At 38.0% G+C, this 22,626-nt stretch overlaps 1 protein-coding gene and 1 long non-coding RNA gene across 10 annotated transcripts in view; one reads left to right on the top strand and one right to left on the bottom strand.

Annotated features, from left to right (window-relative positions):
• The window catches only part of LOC149578099 (kinesin-like protein KIN-7E, chloroplastic), a 377,239-nt gene extending 360,812 nt beyond the window's left edge, over positions 1–16,427 (bottom strand). For 5 of the 9 annotated variants that reach the window (XM_089827536.1, XM_089827550.1, XM_089827524.1 and 2 more), the window contains exons 1-3: positions 15,927–16,424; positions 15,104–15,201; positions 13,694–13,783 (exon numbers count right to left, since the gene is read on the bottom strand). In XM_089827536.1, the coding sequence (XP_089683662.1) occupies positions 13,694–13,783; positions 15,104–15,201; positions 15,927–16,180 (442 nt within the window). In that variant the 5' untranslated portion in view covers positions 16,181–16,424. Of the gene's footprint in view, positions 1–13,693; positions 13,784–15,103; positions 15,202–15,926 lie in introns of all 9 variants that reach the window. The other 4 variants (XM_089827546.1, XM_089827542.1, XM_089827540.1 and 1 more) reach the window with 2 other exon arrangements.
• LOC149578100 (uncharacterized) overlaps positions 1–22,626 on the top strand; it is a 383,937-nt gene that overhangs the window by 343,916 nt on the left and 17,395 nt on the right. The gene's annotated exons all lie outside the window — the stretch shown is intronic.

A 22,626-nucleotide genomic window follows, 5' to 3' on the forward strand; every position in this document is an offset into this window, starting at 1 on the left:
GCCTATGCAAGCATTCATAAACTTTGACACAGACTCATCTTCCTTTTCTGCAGTGCTTACAACACATGCAACTTTTCAAAATTCAAAACCTGTTAAACTTAATACATTGAATGACACATGGCCAAACACTATGCTGCAACATTTAACTCAAACTCTCCGGTTCTGCCTCATAAAAGTGTAAGGTCATGCATGGATCTGCACATTTTTCAATGTTGATGACTTGGTGAATTTTCAATTGTCTCTTCTTTGTTTGAACTCCAACCTTTCCCCTGGAAAATTCATTTGAAGTCTATTTCTATTGGTCAGAAAAGACATAAACGGGGAACAGCAAAAACAACAAAGATGACCATGACAAAGTTTTCAAATATGACTCATCATTTGACAAAAAGACAAAAACTTAGCTTGACATTAGATACAATATGAAAATAATGAATGGGTACAACAAACTCTAAACATAATAGTTGCGCAACTATTAAAATCTTGCCACACTTGTAATGCTTTATGCCGTCATTTTGAATAGAGTAACTTTTGAGCAACAGGAAGAAGTCCAAAATCAAGGGGGCGAGAGTGGTTAGGATACTTCTAAAACATTATTCGCATCTATACTCTTAAAGCTATAATTGAAATATGTTCAATTGCAATGGTGTGTGCCTGTGCAGGTCAAAAGGGGCTCTGGATGTGAGTATGTCCACCAAAATAAATCCCGAAACTTGGATACAAAGGTGTGCGGACTCAATGGTAGACAAGGTACAAGAGTTCAAATGTATGTCCATTAGGATGCAAGGTTATGTAGGCTGCAAACCCTAAACTAGGGTACACTAATAACTTGGATAGGCTGTCACTTTTAAACTGAAACATCATCATTCAAAGTTCAACTTATTAATAAAGAATAACATCAAGAAACATGATAAAAATTGTATTTACTATAAATTGATGGGATTCTTAATAGGGTGCATGTGAGATTTGATTGCTAATCAAAACTACACTACCAAAGAAAATTGGTTGTAATAATAAGATAAGTGATTCTACGGCATAGTGAATAAAGAATAATCAAGTTACCATACATAGGTAGCACCTTGTTTTATACTGTTTACTATTTACAGGGAGGACCTGATATACAATGCCCCTACCCTGGCATAAGGCTTGTTATTGAATGATGAGACTTATGGTTGGTGATTAATACAAACACCAACAACAAAAGCTCAAGCAGATACATCACTATTAAATGCTGACAAGGATTAACATAACGTCAGCTTGCAAACAAAAATACCATAGTTGATTTCAACAGTGTACAAGATGCATTGTGTCAGGTTTCTCTAGGTGCAACTCACATGTACACATGAGGACATCTCAAATGCACCCCAATTATAGGTGTGCATCCTGATCACCTTGGGCCCACATTTCGAAAGACTTTCCATTGCATTGTGCACTTTAGAAGGGCCATTGACTTTGTACCCAGAAACATTTAAAAGCTCAAAGATCTTTATTACTATCATCATAATGCTCCATGTTACCATAATAGTTAAGTTCTAGGCTTCCATAGGCTCTCTGCTTTTGTAAGAATTCAGTTGGAGTCGAACATAAGTACCCTCATTCACAAACTCTAGAGTCTATATGGTTCCACTAAGATGAGTTCAAGGTCTTCTTTAAAAAGCACTCATGTTGGGTATGGTTTGAACTTTGACTTACATTACCTCTAAATTGCAGCGCTGCTTTTTGTTGATATTAATAATTAATGTGGTCATGTCACCTTGTCCTCTCATGGAATTGTACAGAATAAAAAAACTAGCTCACTAAATAGAAACAAAGTAAAGTTATTTTATACATCTAAAGATAGTCTATCCAAGATCCAATTTTTCTATGAAAAAAGTCAGTGGAGATAGGATTAGGGACAACTTATGCCTACTTTGGAGAATCCTTCAAAGCATGTAGCCTCCATGTCTAAGATCCATCTCTCAATCATTTGCTTCATAATAAATATGCCCCCATCCCCCCTCTACATCTTGTAATGCCAACATTTTTTCAGTGCGTTTCTAGGATATCACTTTGAAAACATACTTCTAAGATAAACTCGCTCTCTTCTTTTAGCTACTTCTTAGATGTTCCTTCTCACTTCTTCCATCAAGGGAAAAGGTAATATAGGGTCAATGTCATGTCCCCTTCTCAGCTTTAGTGTTTTGGTGCAAGGTTAATCTATCTCCACATCTGGATAGATTAACGGTATTAGATAACAGGATGCCTACCAATCACATCGAAGGTTTTATTTTATATACTTCAGTATTTTATTAAAGTGTGTGGATAAAGTCACTTTATGTTGTTATTAAGTTATTTACTTTATAAAGTGACTTAAGTGACTACAAGACGAAAATTGTGTTTCATCCCACATTCCTTGCGTCATTGTTTTTCCCTCTCTTTGAGGTTATAAAAGAAGAGTTTGCATTGGGATTTGGACACACAAGAATTTATGCACTCAATATTTTGAAGCTCTAGTTGCTTTAATAGAACTGGTCTAAACTGTGAGGATGAAACCCCTCCAGTTTACTTTTCCGAAGAGGTTGGACGTCACCCCAGCTCTTCATTGGTTTTGCTAAGAAGTCATGTCAAATTATGCATAGGGAAGGATATCACAATACATGTGAAAATCATCATCTCAAGAAGCCGCATCAGGAACAGTATACAATGGATGTTTGAACTGTGGTAAAAGATTAATCCAAGGAGGTAAGGGACTATCTCATTACCGTAGTAGATGTTGTTATTGTTTAGACGTCCAAGTTCAAAAATGGGAGTTAGTCACGAATAGACAAGAGTCGTGGACTGTGGTTTTGTTGGGTTATGTTACTAAGGAAAACAGTGGTCATTAAGGTACACGTCCAAGTGTTGCAGACATACGCAAGTCGGGACCTCATGGCAGCACAGACTTGGGTTACGCAGTAACTCCTTTCTCCCCAAGCGGAATATATACACTCTAACAGTGGTCAAGGCGACCGTAGTGAATCATGTGCTCGGGTTGTGGGTAAGCTCCAGTCCGGGCATCGGTAATACCAACTGCTGTTAACTTATTCAAGGCAAGTAGATGCGGGTCTGTTACTGCTCTCCCTTACTTACCTTTTGTTAATCATCAAACTTAACAATACTGTGTATTCTGAGTTTAATGAAGAACTACTGTTGTATGTGAGGGTGTTAAATGCGAAATACCAGTTGTATACGGGAGGTATTCTCTTAAATATTAAGGTTACTCATTGATTTCCAGATTACAAATTGCTGTTTATGGATGTTTCATATTCTGAAAACAAGGTGATTTTATTGTTTTACTGTTCTTAGACTGATTTAAAACTTGGCTTTCAAACTCAGTCTGAACCTTCATGGTGGGTTGTGTATCTATTTTCTGCTTAAACTCAATCCTCCTACTTATAAAAATTTTAACAATGATTTGGAATTATTAAGAAACCTTGGTAAATGAGGCATACGGTGTTTGAATGACAACTATTTGACGCAAGTCCCAGTTGTAGGTTTCAAAACTCTGTTATTGAAGTTAGTCAAGATTATTACAGTGGTATCAGAGCCACAAGACCTACCATCTTGTGGGAAAATAATATAATTTTTGCAAACCATTTTCTACCCAAAAATGAGAGCCAGGAATGAGTAGAAGACAACATAAATTCAGTCACCTACAGCTGGAACAAGCAGATTCTTCAGACCATATCGACATTGAAGACAGTTTTACAGTGGATGAGGAAATAACTTCTGGAATAGGTGAACAGGTTGATATTACTCAACAGGTTGATCGCTTGGGACAGGCTGAACCAGAAAACAATGTTCCAATGGTACGTAATGAAGATGAACAGGATAGAAAAGTTTGGGAAATGTTGCAGGCTATCAGAGATGGACAGAACAACATTGCTAATGCTCTTCAGCACTTAGCAGGAACTATGCTGCAGTTGGTTCCGGCCCATAGAAGAGCTCCAAGCCATCACAATGGAGGCAGAAGTATAGCTAGATCTCCCTAAGCAACTAGGGCTCCCACACATAACATCGACAGGCCCTTAATGTCAATCTTTAATGTAGAAGAAGAAGAAGCACCACCACCACCAGCTCCAAATTTATTACCGAATAATGTTATGGCAACTTTTGATGAGTGGGATTTGTTTCCGGATCCAATTAAACAAAAGCTGATCTTTGTTCAATATCTAAATCAGAAAAGAGAGGTTGATAGGCAGCAGCAGGATCGGAGACCAAGAGCACTTAACAAGGATCTAAAACATGCTATGAACAAACTAACTCTCCCCACCTTTAATGGCAGCAATCAGACATCCGGTAAAGCTTGGATTCACTAGTTGGATACCTATTTGACACTTAAGCCCATGGCTGAAGCGGAAGCCATCAGATTTGCGACCATACACCTAGAGGGAGCCGCATACGATTGGTGGCATCATGGATTAGTCACCCAGAATCATGGCCTCATAACTTCATACAAGATTTTCAGCTCCAAGCTGATTACCTGCTTTGACAAGAGAGATGTTGAAGTCTATTATAGGTATTTGGCTCAGTTATGTCAGAGTGGATCTTTAGATAATTTTATTGATGAGTTTCAGCGTCTATCAGTTATGGTGCCAAATATGTCAGAGCAACGGAATGTGATGTTATTCACAGAGGGGTTATAGGACAAGTTTCGGGGTTTGGTTAAGGTACTCACACTGAACACCCTAGATGACGCAATCAAGATAGCCCATGATTTGGATTCACCTTCATCGATGTTACAGCCTCCAAAGAAACCTTACAGAGGATCTACATCGAGCCAAGGAAACAAAAACCAACAAAAACCAAATCCTCCCAAACTGGATTTTGAAACGTGTAATGAACTCAGGAGGAAGAAATTGTGCTTTACCTACAGGGAGCCTTGGACCCCCGATCATAGATGCCTGGGTAAAGGCAAGATTCACTATGTTGAGGTTCTTTCTAAGGATGAAGGGGAGCAACAGGAAGGTGAAGATGTGGAGGACAGTGAGGAAGAAGTTGAGGAGCAGCCCCTTAAAGATAAAAAAAGAAAGTCGTCACGAAACAGCCTCCAGTTATAGCCACTCTTTCTAGTGATCTAGCATGTCATCCTTTTAGAGTGAAGGAGGTGGTTATGGGTCAACGCATTGTTTGCCTCTTGGATACAGGAGCCTCTCATAATTTCATTACCACTCCTTATTGTCACCCCAAGCACTACAAGGAAGAGATAGAGAAGATGATCAAGGAGCTTTTAAATATGGGGCATATCAGACCCAGCTCTAGCCCCTTTGCCTCTTTAGTTGTGTTGGTTAAGAAGAAGGACGACACCCTTCAGATGTGTATAGACTACCACGCCCTAAACAAGAGAACCATTAAAAACAAGTATCCGATTCCTCGCATTGATGAATTACTGGATGAGCTTCATGGGGTAGTTTATTTCTCGAAGATAGACCTTTGATCAGGATACCACCAAATACGAGTCCGAGAGGAGGATGTGCATAAGACAACTTTCAGAAGCCACTATGGACACTACGAGTTCTTGGTGATGCCTTTTGGACTCACTAACGCACCAGCCACTTTTTAGTCATGCATGAACCATATTTTCAAAAAACAAAAGGAAAAGTGTGTTGGTTTTCTTTGATGACATATTAATCTTTAGTAGGACTTGGGGAGAACATTTGCAGCATTTGAATGAGGTCCTTGGTCTCATGAAGGAACATTTCTTATTCACAAAAGAGTCTAAGTGCGAATTTGGGTTAACCGAGATTCTCTATTTGGGACATGTGATTGGTGCCGAGGGGGTTAAGGTGCATCAAGAGAAGATACAGGCAATCCTAGATTGGCCACCACCGAGAGATGTATCAGAGTTGCAGGGTTTCCTTGGTCTTTGCTCCTATTATCGGCTATTCGCCAGAGGGTTCTCCCAAGTAGCAGCACCCCTTACCGATCTGACACGGAAAGGGGCATTTAGTTGGATAGAAGATTCTGAGGTAGCCTTTGATAAACTAAAATAGGTGATGAGCACATGTCCAGTGCTAGCACTTCCTGATTTTTTTAGACCCTTTGTTTTGGAGTGCGATGCTTCAGGAAGTGGAATAGGGGTAGTATTGATGCAGGATCGTCATTCCATTACTTTTGAGAGCAGGAAACTTAGGGGCAGCGAACTACTATATTCCACTTATGATAAGGAGATGCTAGTCATAATGCATGCCTTAGCCAAGTTTAGGCAATACTTGGTGGGAAGTAAATTTATAGTGAAGACCGATCATAATAGCTTACGTTACTTCCTAGAATAGAAGGAATTGAATGAAAGACAACACAAATGGGCCAGCAAGATCCAAGCTTATGATTTTGACATTGAGTATGTCAAAGGGAAAAATAACATAATTGTTGATGCTCTTTCCTGAAGATCCCCAGTACTAGAGTGCTACGCTGTTTCCGAAATTTCAACAGATTGGAGGTCCCAACTATTAGTGAAGTATTCCAAAAATGCTCATGCATGTCAAATTATGGATGGTATGCTTCAGGATGAGTGATACAAGGTGATGAATGATGTTATATATTACAAAGATAGAATCTACTTAGTACTTGAATCTAAACTAAAGAGGGATATTTTGCACACCATACACGATGCACCATCAACAGGGCACCCCGGGTTTTTTAAAACCTACAGGCAGATCAAGGAGAGATTCTCTTGGAAGGGGCTAAAGGGCAATGTATTGCAGCATGTTAGAGAGTGCCAAACCTGTCAGCAGACTGTTGTGGGGTTTTCACACCATCGCCCCAAAAATTTTGAGGACCCCCTTTTTTCTAATCGCCTTGGCAAATTTTTGGATTGTCCAACAATTTTAAGTTTTGAAAATTTTGAGCCTTGGACACCTTCAGGGCCAATAGGGAGAAGGTTAGATTTATTTTCACCCGGTTTCAACTTGATTTTTCAGAGCTATCAATTTTGTCCTTAGGCCGAATAATTTTCTAATTTAACTTCAACTTGGCAGGATAAAGTTGTGAATTTTGTACTTAGACGTTTTCTTTTGTAAATTTGGATAATTCTCAAAAGAGAAATTTTAATTAGACTTAAGTTTTTGGAAAATCTCAAATTTTTCTTTGGTGAAAATTTTTAAGTTTGTTGAAATGAGGAAAAGTGCAAAAGATCGATTTTTGGTTCTAAATGCAATTTTAATTTTTTAATTTTTAGCTTGGCAAAATCGATTTTGTAGAAAATTGCAAAAATTGACTTTAATTGGATTAATTTGCCTTGAAAACTTCTAAGTTTTTAATGAATTTAGTAATTTAATATTGAAAAAATGGCTTTTGGTTAGCCAAAATCCAAATTTAATGACGTATTAATTACTAAACCCTCGTTAAATGGAAATATTTAACACCCTCAAGGCTATTTAATTTCGTTTTGCAATTGGAGCTAATTGGTAAATTTAAAAGTGCAATTTTCTTTTGGCAAAATTAATTTTTTTGAGCTAAGTATTTAATTGTAGGCCTTAACTTGAATTTAATTTTTGTTTTTTGTTTTCTCCTAGACCATGTAGGCCAGTTTTATGGAGAAAGAAAATTGGCTATAAAAGGAGTCTCCTCCCCATCTCATTTTCACAAATCATTTCTTCCTCTCCATGTGGGCGAATTTTGTGGAGTAGATTTTTTCCAGACTTGGGCGAAATTTGTGGGAGCCAAATTTTGTGGGGGCCGAGTTTTGTGGGAGCCGAAATTTGTGGGAGATAAAATTCTGATTTTTTCAAGAGGCTGCGATTTTTGCCCTAAGTTGGGTAATTTTATTTGGAGGTGAATTGCATGGTAAATTCCTGATTTGCAAGGGATCTGAACTTCTTGAAAGTCATATCCTCGGTTCCAAAAAGTCGTTGTAAGTTTACTGGTTAAGGTGAATTTTCATCATCTAGAGTTGCAAGGAGTGCTTAAGCTGACATCCATCTTTTGTTCTAGTCTAAGGATTGCTCCGCTTGGTTCTTCTTGCCTTTTGGTCCACCACTCTACCATCCCGTAATAGGGCGACGAGCATGGAAGATGATAGTGCAAGTAAGAATCCCAAGCGGGCGAACACTAAGAAAGACAAAGAGGATATGATGCCCAATACTTCCTTCTTCTCGAAAATGAAGAGAATAATCGACACCAATATCTGTATAGTGGACATGATACGGATGAGGGACAGACTAAAGGAAGGACAATCCCCCTTGGCTATAGGTAGAGGTAATTTCAAATCATTTAGAGTTGCAAGGGGTCCTTAAGCTGACATCCATCTTTCGTTCTAGTCTAAGGATTGCTCCGCTTGGTTCTTCTTGCCTTTTGGTCCACCACTCTACCATCCCGTAATAGGGCGACGAGCATGGAGGATGATAGTGCAAGTAAGAATCCCAAGCGGGCGAACACTAAGAAAGACAAAGAGGATATGATGCCCAAAACTCCCTTCTTCTCAAAAATGAGGCGAATAACCAATACCAATGGCGGTACAATAAAAGGATATACAAAAGGCAGTTGCACATCACAGCCCAGGCATTGACACTTCCATTGTGACCATGATGAGCGACAACGGCGTAGCCCTTGATTTTGAAGATATCAAAGAAGAGGATGTCAATGAGACAAATTTTGGACCGAGGTTGGATGAGTTAGGAAAGGTTGCTATCAAGAAAATGCATTTGGGCACCCGTTCCTCTCTCAGTGCTATTATTGGATTTGCGAAGGAATATGAGAAGGATCATGAAAAGATACTACAAGCAACGGGCAACGTGGCGAGGTCAGCGGAACTCAAGACGAAGCACACACCTTGTCCTCCTATGGAAGAAGTTAATGAAAGGCTAGCTATGTTCATTGCCTTAGCTAAGAAAATGAAAGAAAAAGGAAGAGTTATATTAGAAGATCATTTGATGTAAGCCCAAGAGGCAAATTTCCCTTTCTTCTAGAATAGGACATGTGTCTATTTCTGATTGGCTCCCATTTTGGTGCCTTCTCATTGGTTGCCATTTTTTGCACTTTTTTCATTGGTCCATTGATGAGGTGGCATCTTCTCATTGGCTGATGGGGTGGCAACCCTAATTAGGGTTTTGAGGATCCAATCTAGATCATTGATCTTATTTTGATCTCCACCGTCCATTGTATTTGTGGCCCCTATAAAAGGCCATTTGCTCTCATTTGTAAAGTGTCGGAGAAATTGTTGCGAAGATAATACCAAAATGCTCTCTTTTTCATTGTTGCAATTGGCATGTTGATCAAGAACATTGGGTGTTATTGCATGTTTTCTACTTCCACATAGTTAGATTTTCTTTCAAGTTGTCTTAAGTTGGTTGCATTTGAAGTTGTTTAAGTTAAAGTAGATGGATAGTTGTATGGTAGCATTGGTAAATGTTTGATAGGGATCAATACTAGACCACTAGCATCCTAGTGGCTGGTTGGGAAGCTTTGTGTGGCAACTAGTTTATTATTCCTTTGAATCATTGCACTTGTGGAAGTGAGGCCGCTGGTCAGCTCTCATTAAGTTCGATCCTCGTCCATTTGCTAACCTTCCATTCATAAGAGTAGGAGTAGAATAGTGAGTAGCCGGGTAGTCGAAGCTTAGAGAGGGAAGTTAGAAGGAGTAGGTCAAAAATTAGAACACATCCATTCACCTTCCACGACCATCGCTTTCCCATCAACATCATCACCGGCAGACACATCCTCCATCACCACCATCATCAACATTATCTACCTCCGCACATTTCACAAACCCATCATCATCTCCATCATTCCACCAAAGTCCAAGTCATCCTTGAATGAATAGCGTAAGGCCGCCTACATGATTACCAGCAAATCACATCGATAAAACTAAGTGAGTATCCAACAATGTAAGGAACATTGGAGTTATACTCATGTCCCATGAGCAATAACTTTTCAAGAGAGGAATTGTATGCTTGATACTCCGTATCGAATATCCAATTGCTAATATGTTATGTAAGTGATACAAACTCGCATCAACACAGACCAAGTCTGAACAGGGCTTTACTGCAGGTTTACTACAGCCTCTCCCTATTCTAGCTCAGAGGTGGGAGAGCATCTCAATGGATTTTATTATAGGATTGCCGAGGGTCCAGGGTAGGGATTGCATCTTTGTGGTGGTAGATAGATTGACTAAGTACGCACACTTCTTCGCAATCGCTACAGATTGGTCAACCTCTCAAGTTGCTGAGTTGTTTTTTCGAGAGGTTTTTCGTCTCCATGGGTTACCCAAGACTATTGTGAGTGACAGGGACAGTAGGTTTCTCAACACCTTTTGGCAAGAGATTTTCAAATTGGCGGGTACAGAGTTGACTCCCAGCACTAGCTACCACCTGCAGATGGATGGTCAGACCGAAATAGTGAATAAATGGGTGGAAGGGTACTTGAGGAATTACGTTGTAGGCCAGCAAAGAGCGTGGGTTAAGTGGTTGTACTTGGGGGAGTATTGCTATAACTCCACTTATCATATGTCCATTCGGATGACCCCTTTCTGCTCCCTTGATGGTTATGAGCCCCTCTCTTTTATTGATTTGGCCTTACAGGATAGCAGGGTACCATTGGCCAAAGATTGGATTGTGGACGAGCAGGACATCCTCCGAGCTCTCGAGGACAATATTTAGCAGGCACAGAACCAGCAGAAGTTATACGCTGATCGACATCGTACTGAGCGAAGTTTTGAGTTAGGGGATAGAGTTTTTCTTTGTCTATAGCCATATAGACAGAGCTCCTTGAAGAAAAGTGGGTCAGAGAAACTCAAGCCCGGCCTAGATTTTACGAACCTTATTGTATCACCAAGAGGGTAGGAGAGGTTGTTTATGAGTTGGATTTGCCAAATGACAACCAAATCCACAACATTTTTCATGTTTCATGCCTCAAGAAGGTCGTGGGCCAGCAAATTGTACCTTCAGAGAGTTTGCCCCCGCTTGATGATATGGGTAAGCTTATTTTGGTGCCGGAGGAAGTGATTGAAACCAGGGAGAGGAAACTACATAATAGAACCGTCAGGGAATATCTAGTCTGATGGAAAGACTTACCATATGAGGACGCCACTTGGGAAGGTGAGTCCATACTGCAGCACCTAGCATTGAGATTGCTTAAGGGCAAGCAATCCTGGGAAGGGAGGACTGTCATGTCCCCTTCTCGACTTTAGTGTTTTGGTGCCAAGTTAATCCATCTCCACATCTGGATAGATTAACGACATTAGATAATAGGATGCCTACCAATCACATTGGAAGTTTTATTTTATATACTTCAGTATTTTATTAAAGTGTGTGGATAAAGTCACTTTATGTTGTTATTAAGTTAATTACTTTATAAAGTGACTTAAGTGACTACAAAACGAAAATTGTGTTTTATCCCACATTCCTTGCATCATTGTTTTTCCCTCACTTCGAGGTTATAAAAGAAGAGTTTGCATTGGGATTTGGACACACAAGAATTTATGCACTCAATATTTTGAAGCTCTGGTTGCTTTAATGTGACTGGTCTAAACTGTGAGGACGAAACCCCTCTAGTTTACTTTTCCGAAGAGGTTGGACGTCACCCCAGCTCTTCATTGGTTTTGCTAAGAAGTCATGTCAGATTCTGCATAACGAAGGATATCACAATACATGTGAAAATCATCATCTCAGGAAGCCGCATGAGGAACAGTATACAGTGGAAATTTGAAGTGTGGTGGAAGATTAATCCAAGGAGGTAAGGGACTATCTCATTACCGTAGCAGGTGTTGTTATTGTTTAGACGTCCAAGTTCAGAAATGGGAGTTAGTCACGAATAGACAAGAGTCGTAGACTGTGGTTTTGCTGGGTTACATTACTAAGGAAAACCTTAGATACCGATTCGTCCTGGGAGGCAGAGGCTTCCGCATCGGAGGCAGACGGATGCGGGATGCGTCCAGAAGCCGTGCGGATGCTGGCAGGAAGCCAGCCGCAGGCTCCTGGATGCGTCTGGAAGCCAGTGATGCGTCTGGAAGCCAGAGACTGGCTTCCAGACGCATCCAGGAGCCTGCAGCTGGCTTCCTGCCAGCATCCCCAGGGCTTCCGGATGTATCCGGGAGTATCCGCGGGCCTGCCCAGGCATTAAAGTAAAAAAAGAAACTATTAAAAATGTTTTCTATGACTGTCTAGCAAACAGGTCCCGATAACAGAGCAAGCATACAAGTCAATAATAAAAACAATTATTATATCCGATTTGAAATCTGTACTAGGAGACCATCGATATTGGATAATCTGGCAGATTTGGTGCTGTTCCAAATTAGCAACTGTGTATTGAGAAGACTGTCTAGCAAACAGGTCCCGATAATAATATCATTTGATATAATATATTTCTTTGCATATATATATATATATATATATATATATATATATATATATATATATATATATATATATATATATATATATATATATATATATATATATATATATATATATATATATATACACGTTTCCTCCGGCATCCGCATCCAAAAAAAATAAAAAATCCCCGCATCTCGTATCCGCTTCCGGAATCCGCTTCGGAATCTGCATCCGAATCGGTAACTTAGTAGTGGTCATTAAGGTACACGTCCAAGTGTTGCAGACATACGCCAGCTGGGACCTCACGGCAGCACAGACTTGGGTTATGCAATAACTCCTTTCTCCCCAAGTGGAATATATACACTCCAACAGTGGTCAAGGCGGGCGTAGTGAATCATGTACTTGGGTTGTGGGTAAGCTCCAGTCTGGGTGTCTGTAATACCAACTGCTGTTAACATATTCAAGGCAAGAAGTAGATACGGGTCTGTTACTGCTCTCCCTTACTTACCTTTTGTTAATCATCAGACTTAACAATACTGTGCATTCTGAGTTTAATGAAGAACTACTGTCATATGTGAGTGTGTTAAATGCAAAATACCAGTTGTATACGGGAGGTATTCTCTTAAATATTAAGGTACTCATTGATTTCCAGATTACAAATTGCTGTCTATGGATGTTTCATATTCTGAAAACAAGGGGATTTTATGGGTTTACTGTTCTTAGACTGATTTAAAACTTGGCTTTCAAACTCAGTCTGAACCTTCATGGTGGGTTGTGTATCTGTTTTCTGCTTAAACTCAGTCCTCCTAACTGTAAAAATTTTAACAGTGATTTGGAATTATTAAGAAACCTTGGTAAATGAGGCATATGGTGTTTGAATGACAACTGTTTGATGCAAGTCCCAGTTGCAGGTTTCAGAACTCTGTTATTGAAGTTAGTCAAGATTATTACAGTCAAACTATTCAAGTCAATAAACTTAAAATTAGGTTTTGAAACTGAAATGGATTGATTTTATTCTTCTGGTGTTTTTTTAAAGAAAAGTACAGAAATACTGCATTCTAGAAATCTGTCAAAAAAGAGAAGACTTGCAGGTCATCAACTAAATTTTGTAAGTGGATGCATTTATTTTATTGGCATTCAATTCATCTAAAATTTAAGACTACGAAAATTTTGTTAGTGAACTCAAATACAAAAAAACTCAGTTTTTTAGCAACAGAAAAATCTAGAATAAATAAGAGGTACAAGACTCCAATTTTGTTTTAGGAAACATTACACCCTTAATTCAGTACACCATGACTGCAACTTAAGAAGAGACTATTAATTTTGAAGCAAGAAATGACTTTGAAACAGTCACCATTCTTGTGAAGAAAAGAGCAAGAACATAATAGACTATTAAATGCACATACCATCAATTCCTTCCATGGCGCCTCTAACAACATGGGAGGCAGCTATATCGTAAACACTTCCAGTTTCTGTTTCAGGGCCAAAAACTTTATCTGCAACATTTACAAAATGTACAAAAAGCTCTGAAATGTCAGATCGTAACAAGTGTCCAATGAAGTTTTTAAATTGGAAAGTCTGAATTTTACATGACATAACTAACTCCAATGACAACAATTTTTTATTCACCATCACCTCCTAAGTTGGCATGATATCTATTTTTCTGAATGTTTGTTTCCATATGAGAATCATGTATTTGTAGGCTACAAATATTATAAAAACATTTAATGGTTTAATGGTTCCAACTCCCATCTACCAACTTCCAACTGTTTCCCTCCATTTTAATTTGCTTCCATCTTCCTCTAACCTGCTTAAATGTGGGTTTGACTGATTTATGACAGTAGTTATCATACTAGGATCTATCTATAAAGAATATTCTCATAAGAAGTCCTGATAGATGCTATACACTTCAAATCGATATGCTATTACATAAAAATTCCAATATCAAAACTAAAAGTATCAAATTAGTATATTTAAACCATGAACTAAGAGTCATGAAATCATAAGCACTCCTTGTTGCACATGCATAGGACATCCTATCTATTTGTTTCTTAGTAATAATAAATTAATAATTGAACAAGTTTTGACCTTGTTTAGACAAGCTGGTCACGGGTCTTCTAAAGTATAATATACCCTGAAGTATTTGAAGTTTGGATTGGATTTATACAAGTAAGTTCATTGATGGGTAGAATTCTACTTCAGAATATACTACTAACCAGAAGCAAAATCTTATCACTCATTGATCTCTCCTTTCTTTTCTCTTTCCCTTCTTCGCATGCATGGTACCAATATTGATTCACTTCCTTATAATCCTTTTTATGATGGAAAAGCAATACCTAAGACAGAAAACATTCTTAAGAGTTTGAATATTTGTCTGTATATATCCTTAACAGATTGTGGAAACATATTGAGTATTTGCAGCAAACCTTAAACTTGAGCAATGCACAAGAAATTTGACAGCTAAATGGTAAATCTAGAACAGTGCATAATCAATTTTGATATCTCGCCATATGAAGCCTAGATTCATCACAATGCATGAAAAGTTTTATACCATAAATCATGAATTCGTCACAATGCACAAACATATTTATTGTTCCACCATATTAAGCTTAAATCAATCATAGTGCACAAATAATTTCACAATATAAAAATTGAATCCAACGCATATACAGTGCAAATCTTAATTCTGTCCAATGCATAACTAATTTTACTGCATACACCTTTGCATTGCAAATCTTAGGAAACTTAAATTCCATACAATCACACCAATTTTGCTCCACAAAATCAAAGTGAACACAATGTAGAGAAAACTTTACCGTAGGCAAAGGCTGTAGAAAGATTATACTCGCTTCTCACCAACGTATCTCCATCTGGATACCATGCAATCTGATCTCCTCTCTCAGTTTCCCTCCAACTGTGAATTCGTCCATAGAAACAAAACAACACATTAAACACAGATAGAAACAAAACAAAACAATAATCAAATAAACGAAAAAGAAACTCAAAAACACCTCAAAACCTAGGTCGCTGTGACAATATCAAAGACAAACTGAAAAGGATGAAGGAAAACGAAAAACAAGTGTATATTGGATTTGTCATCTGGTTAATCCGTGGACTTGAAAAATAACCAACACCTTCACCTTTTAGATGAAATTTGCCCTTCAAGTTTTGACACATAATTTATGAAAGACTATTTCCGGAATATAGCATAGATAGCAGCAAAGAGAAAAATGAAGCAGATAACAAAAATCTAAAATTAGTCACAAAGCACACATCTAAGAAGCATACAGGCATAATATTAATCAGAGAGCGGCTAACAGACGAGATCGGTCAAACACTGTACATGCCGGCCAACGCGAAAAGTCAAGAGGGAGCTACTTATATAATTTTAGTGTTTTATGCATTATTATAGATACATTATACTTATCTTTTACAGAATTTATCTCTACTTGATGGAGATGCGCTAGACAACTACAATTGTATAATTTCAGCAATGTATTTATATCAAAGCAAATGCTTGCCAAGCGGCCACTTATACAGATTGATATATAAATAAAATATGTAAGCTAAATGCTGCACAGCCAAAATGCACTCCGTTCGTAAGGATCTGCAAGAATGCAGCAGGAATTCGCAGCCTACCTGAGCGGGCGGATCCGAACCGTGACAGAGATGCTTTCTTTGGCAGCGGGAAAATCTATGGCGTCATTGACAGGGCTGCAGAAATCTACTGAGGAAGCTGAATTGAATCTCAAACGCGGAGAATTGCTCCGTGGAGTTGAAGATCTGGGAGTTGGAGATGGACAGGGAGAAAAGCCTGGAATTTTCTCCTGCGAAGGTTGCCTGGTTCTGAAGGGCGAGCCACTCCTAGGGTTTGAGTAAGAAGTAGCCGCCATTACGAGAAAACTAACCAGAAGAAAAAGAAGCCGCAGCAACCTCTGTATTGTTATCCACGAGGCATTTAATAAAAAACCAGAAGGCAACGGGATAAAATATATGGTGGCGAAGCACACTGGTGAGTTTTCAGTCTGATTTGTCAGCTGTAACTGCGCAGGAGAGCCGAACAGAACGAGCGGCAGAGCAAGTGAAATATACGAGTGGGAGGGATTTCAGTAGTAACATGGGTGGGAACGTGACTTTGTTGGGAGCATGGTCGACGTGGACATTCATATACATATGATGTTGTCGGACGTGGGTCCCGCTTTTTGAAGAAATAGCGGTGGCGAAGGTCTGCTCCTAAAAGCCATGAAATTTGGAAAAGTGCACTGGGGGTTAGATATATACGTGGCGGCCTTAAAAGTGTTCACAGGATGACGTGGCAGGGAGACTCTTGGTACATGAGGCCCGGTGGCTGTCTACAAGCAGTCTGGATTCTGACATCTCATCATCTAAAAATCTGAAAATGTTTAGGTCTTTTTCTCGTTGGGCAATGTTTTTTGGAAACGTCTACATCGTAAACTAATAAAAATGTAAATCTTATTAAAGGGGACAGTTTCTTTTTAGCAAAACTCCCTTTCCCATCGGTAAGATTTACGTTGTGCGGGACCCATTCGAAAAAGTAGCTCTGAATTCTATAAATCTATTAATAATAATAATTTGATGTGCGTGTCCTTCTGGAAAACCTCTTCATGAATCGATTTTATTTTCGACTCCTTTGACCCAACGGTCCGTATACGATAAAATAACTATTTTAGAATATGGACGTTTCGACGATGTAATTCGTTTCTAGGTAGTCAAAAAGTTCTGACTTGGTCGCGTAGCTTCGAGTCACATCGACATGAAAGTGTTCTTCAATAGTTTATTTGTATTCTTAGTGGGGTGGATCTGGAATTTTCTTTAAAAATATAAACTTTTGAATGGAATTTTTTATTAAAAAATTAGTATAAATATGTAGCAGTAAAGTTGTTTTGTAATATTGTATTTATGAAAATTATATAAAAGATATAATAGAATCTGCAATGAACATTTGAACATCAATTAGAAATATATGTCATTATTGTCTAATATTATAATCACTTAACACAGTTAACAGTAAAATGGACATACAATCTAAAGTCAATAACTATGCACTATTCGAGTCTAAAAAATCAAACCAAACCCTTTCATTAACAAAAATACGTCTCAACCATTTCCACCATGGCATTAAGATCTCTTTCCCCTTTTATTTATTTACTTCTATAAGCAAGGCTATTTTTGGATTCAAGAAAAAACCCTCAGTGAATCTTGCCCTACATGAAGGATTATTGTTGTTAATTTATGAGCATTTTAAAGCTCAGACCTTAAGTAAAACTCCTCTACATGGAGCAGAAGCCTCTGAGGACTCGGGCGGCTCTAGTTTTTCCTCTAATACGGAGGATATCCAAATGATCAACTCGGAGGGGGAGGAAAACATTTCCTCTAGAAAGAAGGCCAAAGAGTTGGATAAGAAATCACCCTCTTCTATTAACCCAAGCAGGAAGAGCCCTAGAGGACATGGGCCTAAAATAACAGGCCAGGGCGATGAAGATTACAATGAGGAAGGGGAGGAAATGAAATATGAGGCTGAGGAAGAGGAGGAGACAGAAATTAAGAGGGAAGAACTAGTTGCTAAATAATGGAAGAGGGTTAAAGAGATGGAAACTAAGGGGGTTTTGGGTTCAGGGCCAATAAACTCTGCTATTCCTCTTTCCCCTATTCATCCCCAAGAGAAAGAGAAGGAGAATATTAGTGGAGAGGGCAGAGAAGTGGTTATGAAGGATAGACGAAAGGCATGGAGAAACTTCAATGTAAGAACAACCAAGATGGGAATTGTCAAAGAGACAGTGAATCCCCAAATCTTGGAAGAAAAGCAGAGCCAGCTCAAGTTCGAAGACCTCATTGATCCCGCTATGGTGGAAATAATGGATAATGCTACGAAAACAAGCATGAATTTGTTGAATAATGCTCGAAATAGCATGATCGACAATTTCAGGTTAATCAAATGGCTTTACCACAAATTGGAAGAGTTCAAGGAAAAACTCAACCAACTAGAAAACAATAGGAAGGAGCCAAGTCCGAGAAATCAGAAGGATCAGGAGGATCAACTTAGTTTCGCTGAGAAGAGAATCTTGAATCTAGAAAACTATAATCATAATCTAGCGAATCAAATGATTTCCATCCTCAATTCTATCAATGATAACATTTTGTCCCTTATTGGAATGTTAAAAGCCAGAGGTCTACTAGATGAGAGTGGGGACAAGGACAGAGAAAGAGCCAGGATGGAAGAGGACACAGCGATAGAAATAACTTTTAGCAGCCTAGATCGAGAAGTTCAGAAGACTGAGGAGCAGATGGCTGAGGAGACTCGCAAAGTCTATGAACCAGCTTAGACGATGTAGGAGCATAAGTGAAAGACAAAAGAGTAATCATGGTTTATTTTTTCCTGTCTTTTGTTGATTGGTTTACAACTATTTTTTGTCTAGTTGGCTTTTTCTTGTTCTAGCTTTTTAGATGTATGTTGAATTGGCCTTTTCGTTGGCCTTTGTTTTTGGCTAGGCTTTCATGCTTATTATCAGCCTAGTGACTTGTCTATGTTTGGCTAGGCTTTAACTACTTATTATCAGCCTTGATTTTGTTTTAACTATTGGATTTCATGGTCCCTGTAAAACCTGTTTATCTTATCAAAAACAAAAATACCAACAAATAGAAAAAAATATAGTCTTTAAATGTAAACCATGGTGTTGACTTTCAATTCTTATTTGTAACCATTCCCTGATCCATGGTGTTGCCATTCTCTTCTGCATACCAACCTCAATCAGATGGCCAATCTAAACTAGTGAATAGGTCCTTGGGCAAGCTATTAAGAATTCTAACCAAACAACATGGATATAATGACTCAATGAATAGGAGTAAAAGTAAGAGACCTTTTGAAATAGTGTATAGATATCACCCTAGGGGAATTATGGAATTGAGGGATATAGGAGCAATGGAGGAGAGAAGTGTCTTGGGGGAGAATTTTGCAAAGAAAGTTAAAGATGTTCATGAACAAGTTAGAAAGATTTAACAACAAAGTGTTGATAAGTATAAGGCTCAAGCAGATAAGTCCATATGAGAGTTGAAGTTTAAAGTTAGAGGCTTAGTCATGGCTTATGTAAGGAAAGAAAGATTGCCTAAATGTCAACCAACAAAGTTACCAATGAAGAAGATTGGACCTTTGAAGATAGTAAATAAGTTTGGGGATAATGCATATGAATTGGAAATGCCTCTTGAGTTGGGCATTTCTCCCATCTTTAATGTATGTGATTTATATGCCTACAAGGGTCAAGGTCCTAAAGGAGACTCTGCATAGTTGCGCCAAACCATGGAAGCAGATTGGGTCATGAGTTTACCTCCTGGTAAACCTTTTCAATTGGAATGTATTCTTGATATAAAAATAGTGAAGAAGACTAGAAAAGGGGTGTATAAGGAGTACTTGGTGAAGTGGGAAAGCTTACCTAAAGCTAAAGCAATATGGATGTCAAAAAAAGATATAATCAAACATGGGAAGACTGTCCAAGATTTAATAAGTCATGAGACATGAGTTTCTTGCTACCTCAAGAGTATGATATAGGAGCACCTAGGTTGTCTTTGCAAGTTTGTGGTGTGAATAAGTAAGAATTACAATACTGAAGAAGTCTTGGAAGTAGTCCATACATATCTTTGTGGACCAATAGGTAGAGAGAGCATAAAATTCTTTATTTTGTTTGTTGATGATTATTCTAGGATGGTGATAGTAATGTACTTAAAGGGTAAATTTGAAGCTTTTCAAAAATTCAAGTAGTATCTGGCTAGAGTTGAGAAGGAAATAGGTAAGAAGTTAAAATTCCTAAGAGTAGAAAGAGAAGGAGAATTCATCTCTAATGAATTCAATGAGTTTTGCAATGAAAGAGGAATCAAAAGACACATATATGCACGTGGTACACTTTAGTAGAGTGGCATAGCAGAAAGAATAAATAGATCCATCATAGATTGTGCAAGGACACTAATGATAGAGAAAAATGTTGCAACCAAATAGTGGAAGGAAGCAATCAACACAATAGTTCATACTTTAAACCGTGTTCAACTGAAGAAAGGTACAAATCAAACACCTTATGAATTATGGTATGGATATAAACCTAATGTTTGTTATTTCAAAGTATTTGGAAGCAAATGTTATAGCTTAAAAGAGTCAAGGAAAGGAAAGTTTGATGTGAAAAGTGATGAAGGCATTTTCCTAGGAACTCCAACAAGATAAAAGCCTACAAGTGTTTGAATCTCTCTACTCCCAGGGTTATAGAAAATGCACATGTAAAAATTGATGAGTTTGCATAAAAGAATGAAGAACAAAGTAGCAAAGAACCTAAAAATTACAAAAATTTTGTCTACTTTGAACCTGATACATTACCTAGCATTCAATAGATTACCCCATCTGAGTCACCCAAGTTTGGAGTGTCAACTGAGTTGTAGCCAGTGCAACCTGAGTTGGAAAAAGTTTGAACCGAGTCTCAGACAAAGGAACCCGAGTCACATTCTATGGGAACTGAGTCTCAGATAGTAGAAACAGAGTAGAATTTGGAAATTCATAAAACCTTTGAGCATGGTGAACTAAGTGAATCCAGTCCAGAATCTAGAAGTAAGATACCTATACTTGCTAGATATGTTAGAAGGCATCATGCACCCAAGCAAATAATTGGAGATTAGATAAAAGGAACAATGACAAGGAACAAACTAAAAGGTACATGTTTTCTTGTTGAATTTAAACCTAGACCTGATATTGCATTAGCAGTTGGTATAGTTGCAAGGTTCTCTGCAAGTCCCAGAGAATATCATATGATGGAAATCAAAAGAATTATGAGATATCTAAAAGGTACTCAAGACTATGGTCTATGGTACAAGAAAGGAGGGAACTACGAGTTGAAATCCTTTATTGATGTTGATTGGGCATAAAGCATTGATGATAGGAAGGGCACCAATGGAGGGGCATTCTTTCTTGGAAAGAGGTTAGTATCTTGGACAAGTAAGAAGCAGAATTGCATCTCTCAGTCTACAATAGAAGATGGATATGTTGCAACAAGAATTAATTATTCCAACATAATGTGGTTCAAGCAATTGTTATGAGGAATGAAGGAAGAAATTAAGGATTTAGTGATTATCTATTATGATAACACAGGTGAAATAAATATATCTAAAAATTCAGTGATGCACACCAAGACAAAACACATTGCAATCAAGTATCATTTCCTAAGAGAATCAGTTCAAGATAAAGAGATTAGATTGGAATATGTTAACACAAAGAAGCAGGTTGCTGACATATTTACCAAACCATTACCTAAGGAGGCATTTTTTTATCTAAGAGGAAAGCTAGGGGTCATTCCCCTATCTGATGCTCACTAGAGTACAGATTATTGATGCATCAACCGAGCTTCATTGAAGAACTATCAAATTGGTGCAAAGAAGTAAGAGCTCATTGCATATGAATCAATACATTAGGTACACTATAAAAACATTATATCAAGTCTTTGGCATGTGATGTCAAAGAGTGAGAGATTGAATCATGTCATATAATTATTTAAGGGGAAGATTGATATATTTAGAGAAGAATCAAAGGAAGTGATTTGCATATTAAAAAGAGGGAGAACTTGATCTAATGGAGTCTGAAGATAAGATAGCAAGGGGAGAATCTCAGAGGGAGTTCTCATGGATGGATAGAGAATCATAATGAAACTAAGGGTATTATAAAATCTTATAAATCATTCGATTGCTCTAATTCTTTTATGCATAATGACATGTTGTGGTGATATCAATGCCAAAGAGGGAGATTGTTGATAATAATTATTCAATTATATATTGTCATTGATATTACACAAATATTATAATCTAACTGAGCATTGCCAGTTGGAATCAAGCTCAAAAGACTCTTATATCAGTCGAATAGAAGACAAGTCCAGTGATCCAATTGAAGTTAAGCTAGGTCAATCACCAAAGGAGTTCAATTGTGACTGAGTTAGAAGTTCAGTGTAAACTAAGTCAGGTGTTACCAAGGAACTTAGTAGTAATTGAGTGACTCAGTTGCAGTTCAAGTTGACCTACATCAAAATAATTTTCTTTATTTATTTATTTTTATGCAAGTTGGCTTAATGGATGTTAATTGTTTATTGGATATTCAAGCTGACTTGACATTGTATTTCATATATATGAAAGGTCAAGTTGCGGGATGAAATAATAGAGAAGTTGTGAAAGAAGATAACATGCGAAATAAGAAGTGTATCTGCATAAGGGCAAAATATCCAAGGAGCTAAAAAGAATATTTTGATCAAGAAGGATCCAGAAGATCAACTAGAATAGTGACCTAAATCTGCAATCCAAT

This window comes from Cupressus sempervirens, chromosome 1 (genome assembly GCF_028749045.1).
Source record: "Cupressus sempervirens isolate cs-2001-9-10 chromosome 1, ASM2874904v1, whole genome shotgun sequence".
Classification (NCBI taxonomy): domain Eukaryota; kingdom Viridiplantae; phylum Streptophyta; class Pinopsida; order Cupressales; family Cupressaceae; genus Cupressus; species Cupressus sempervirens.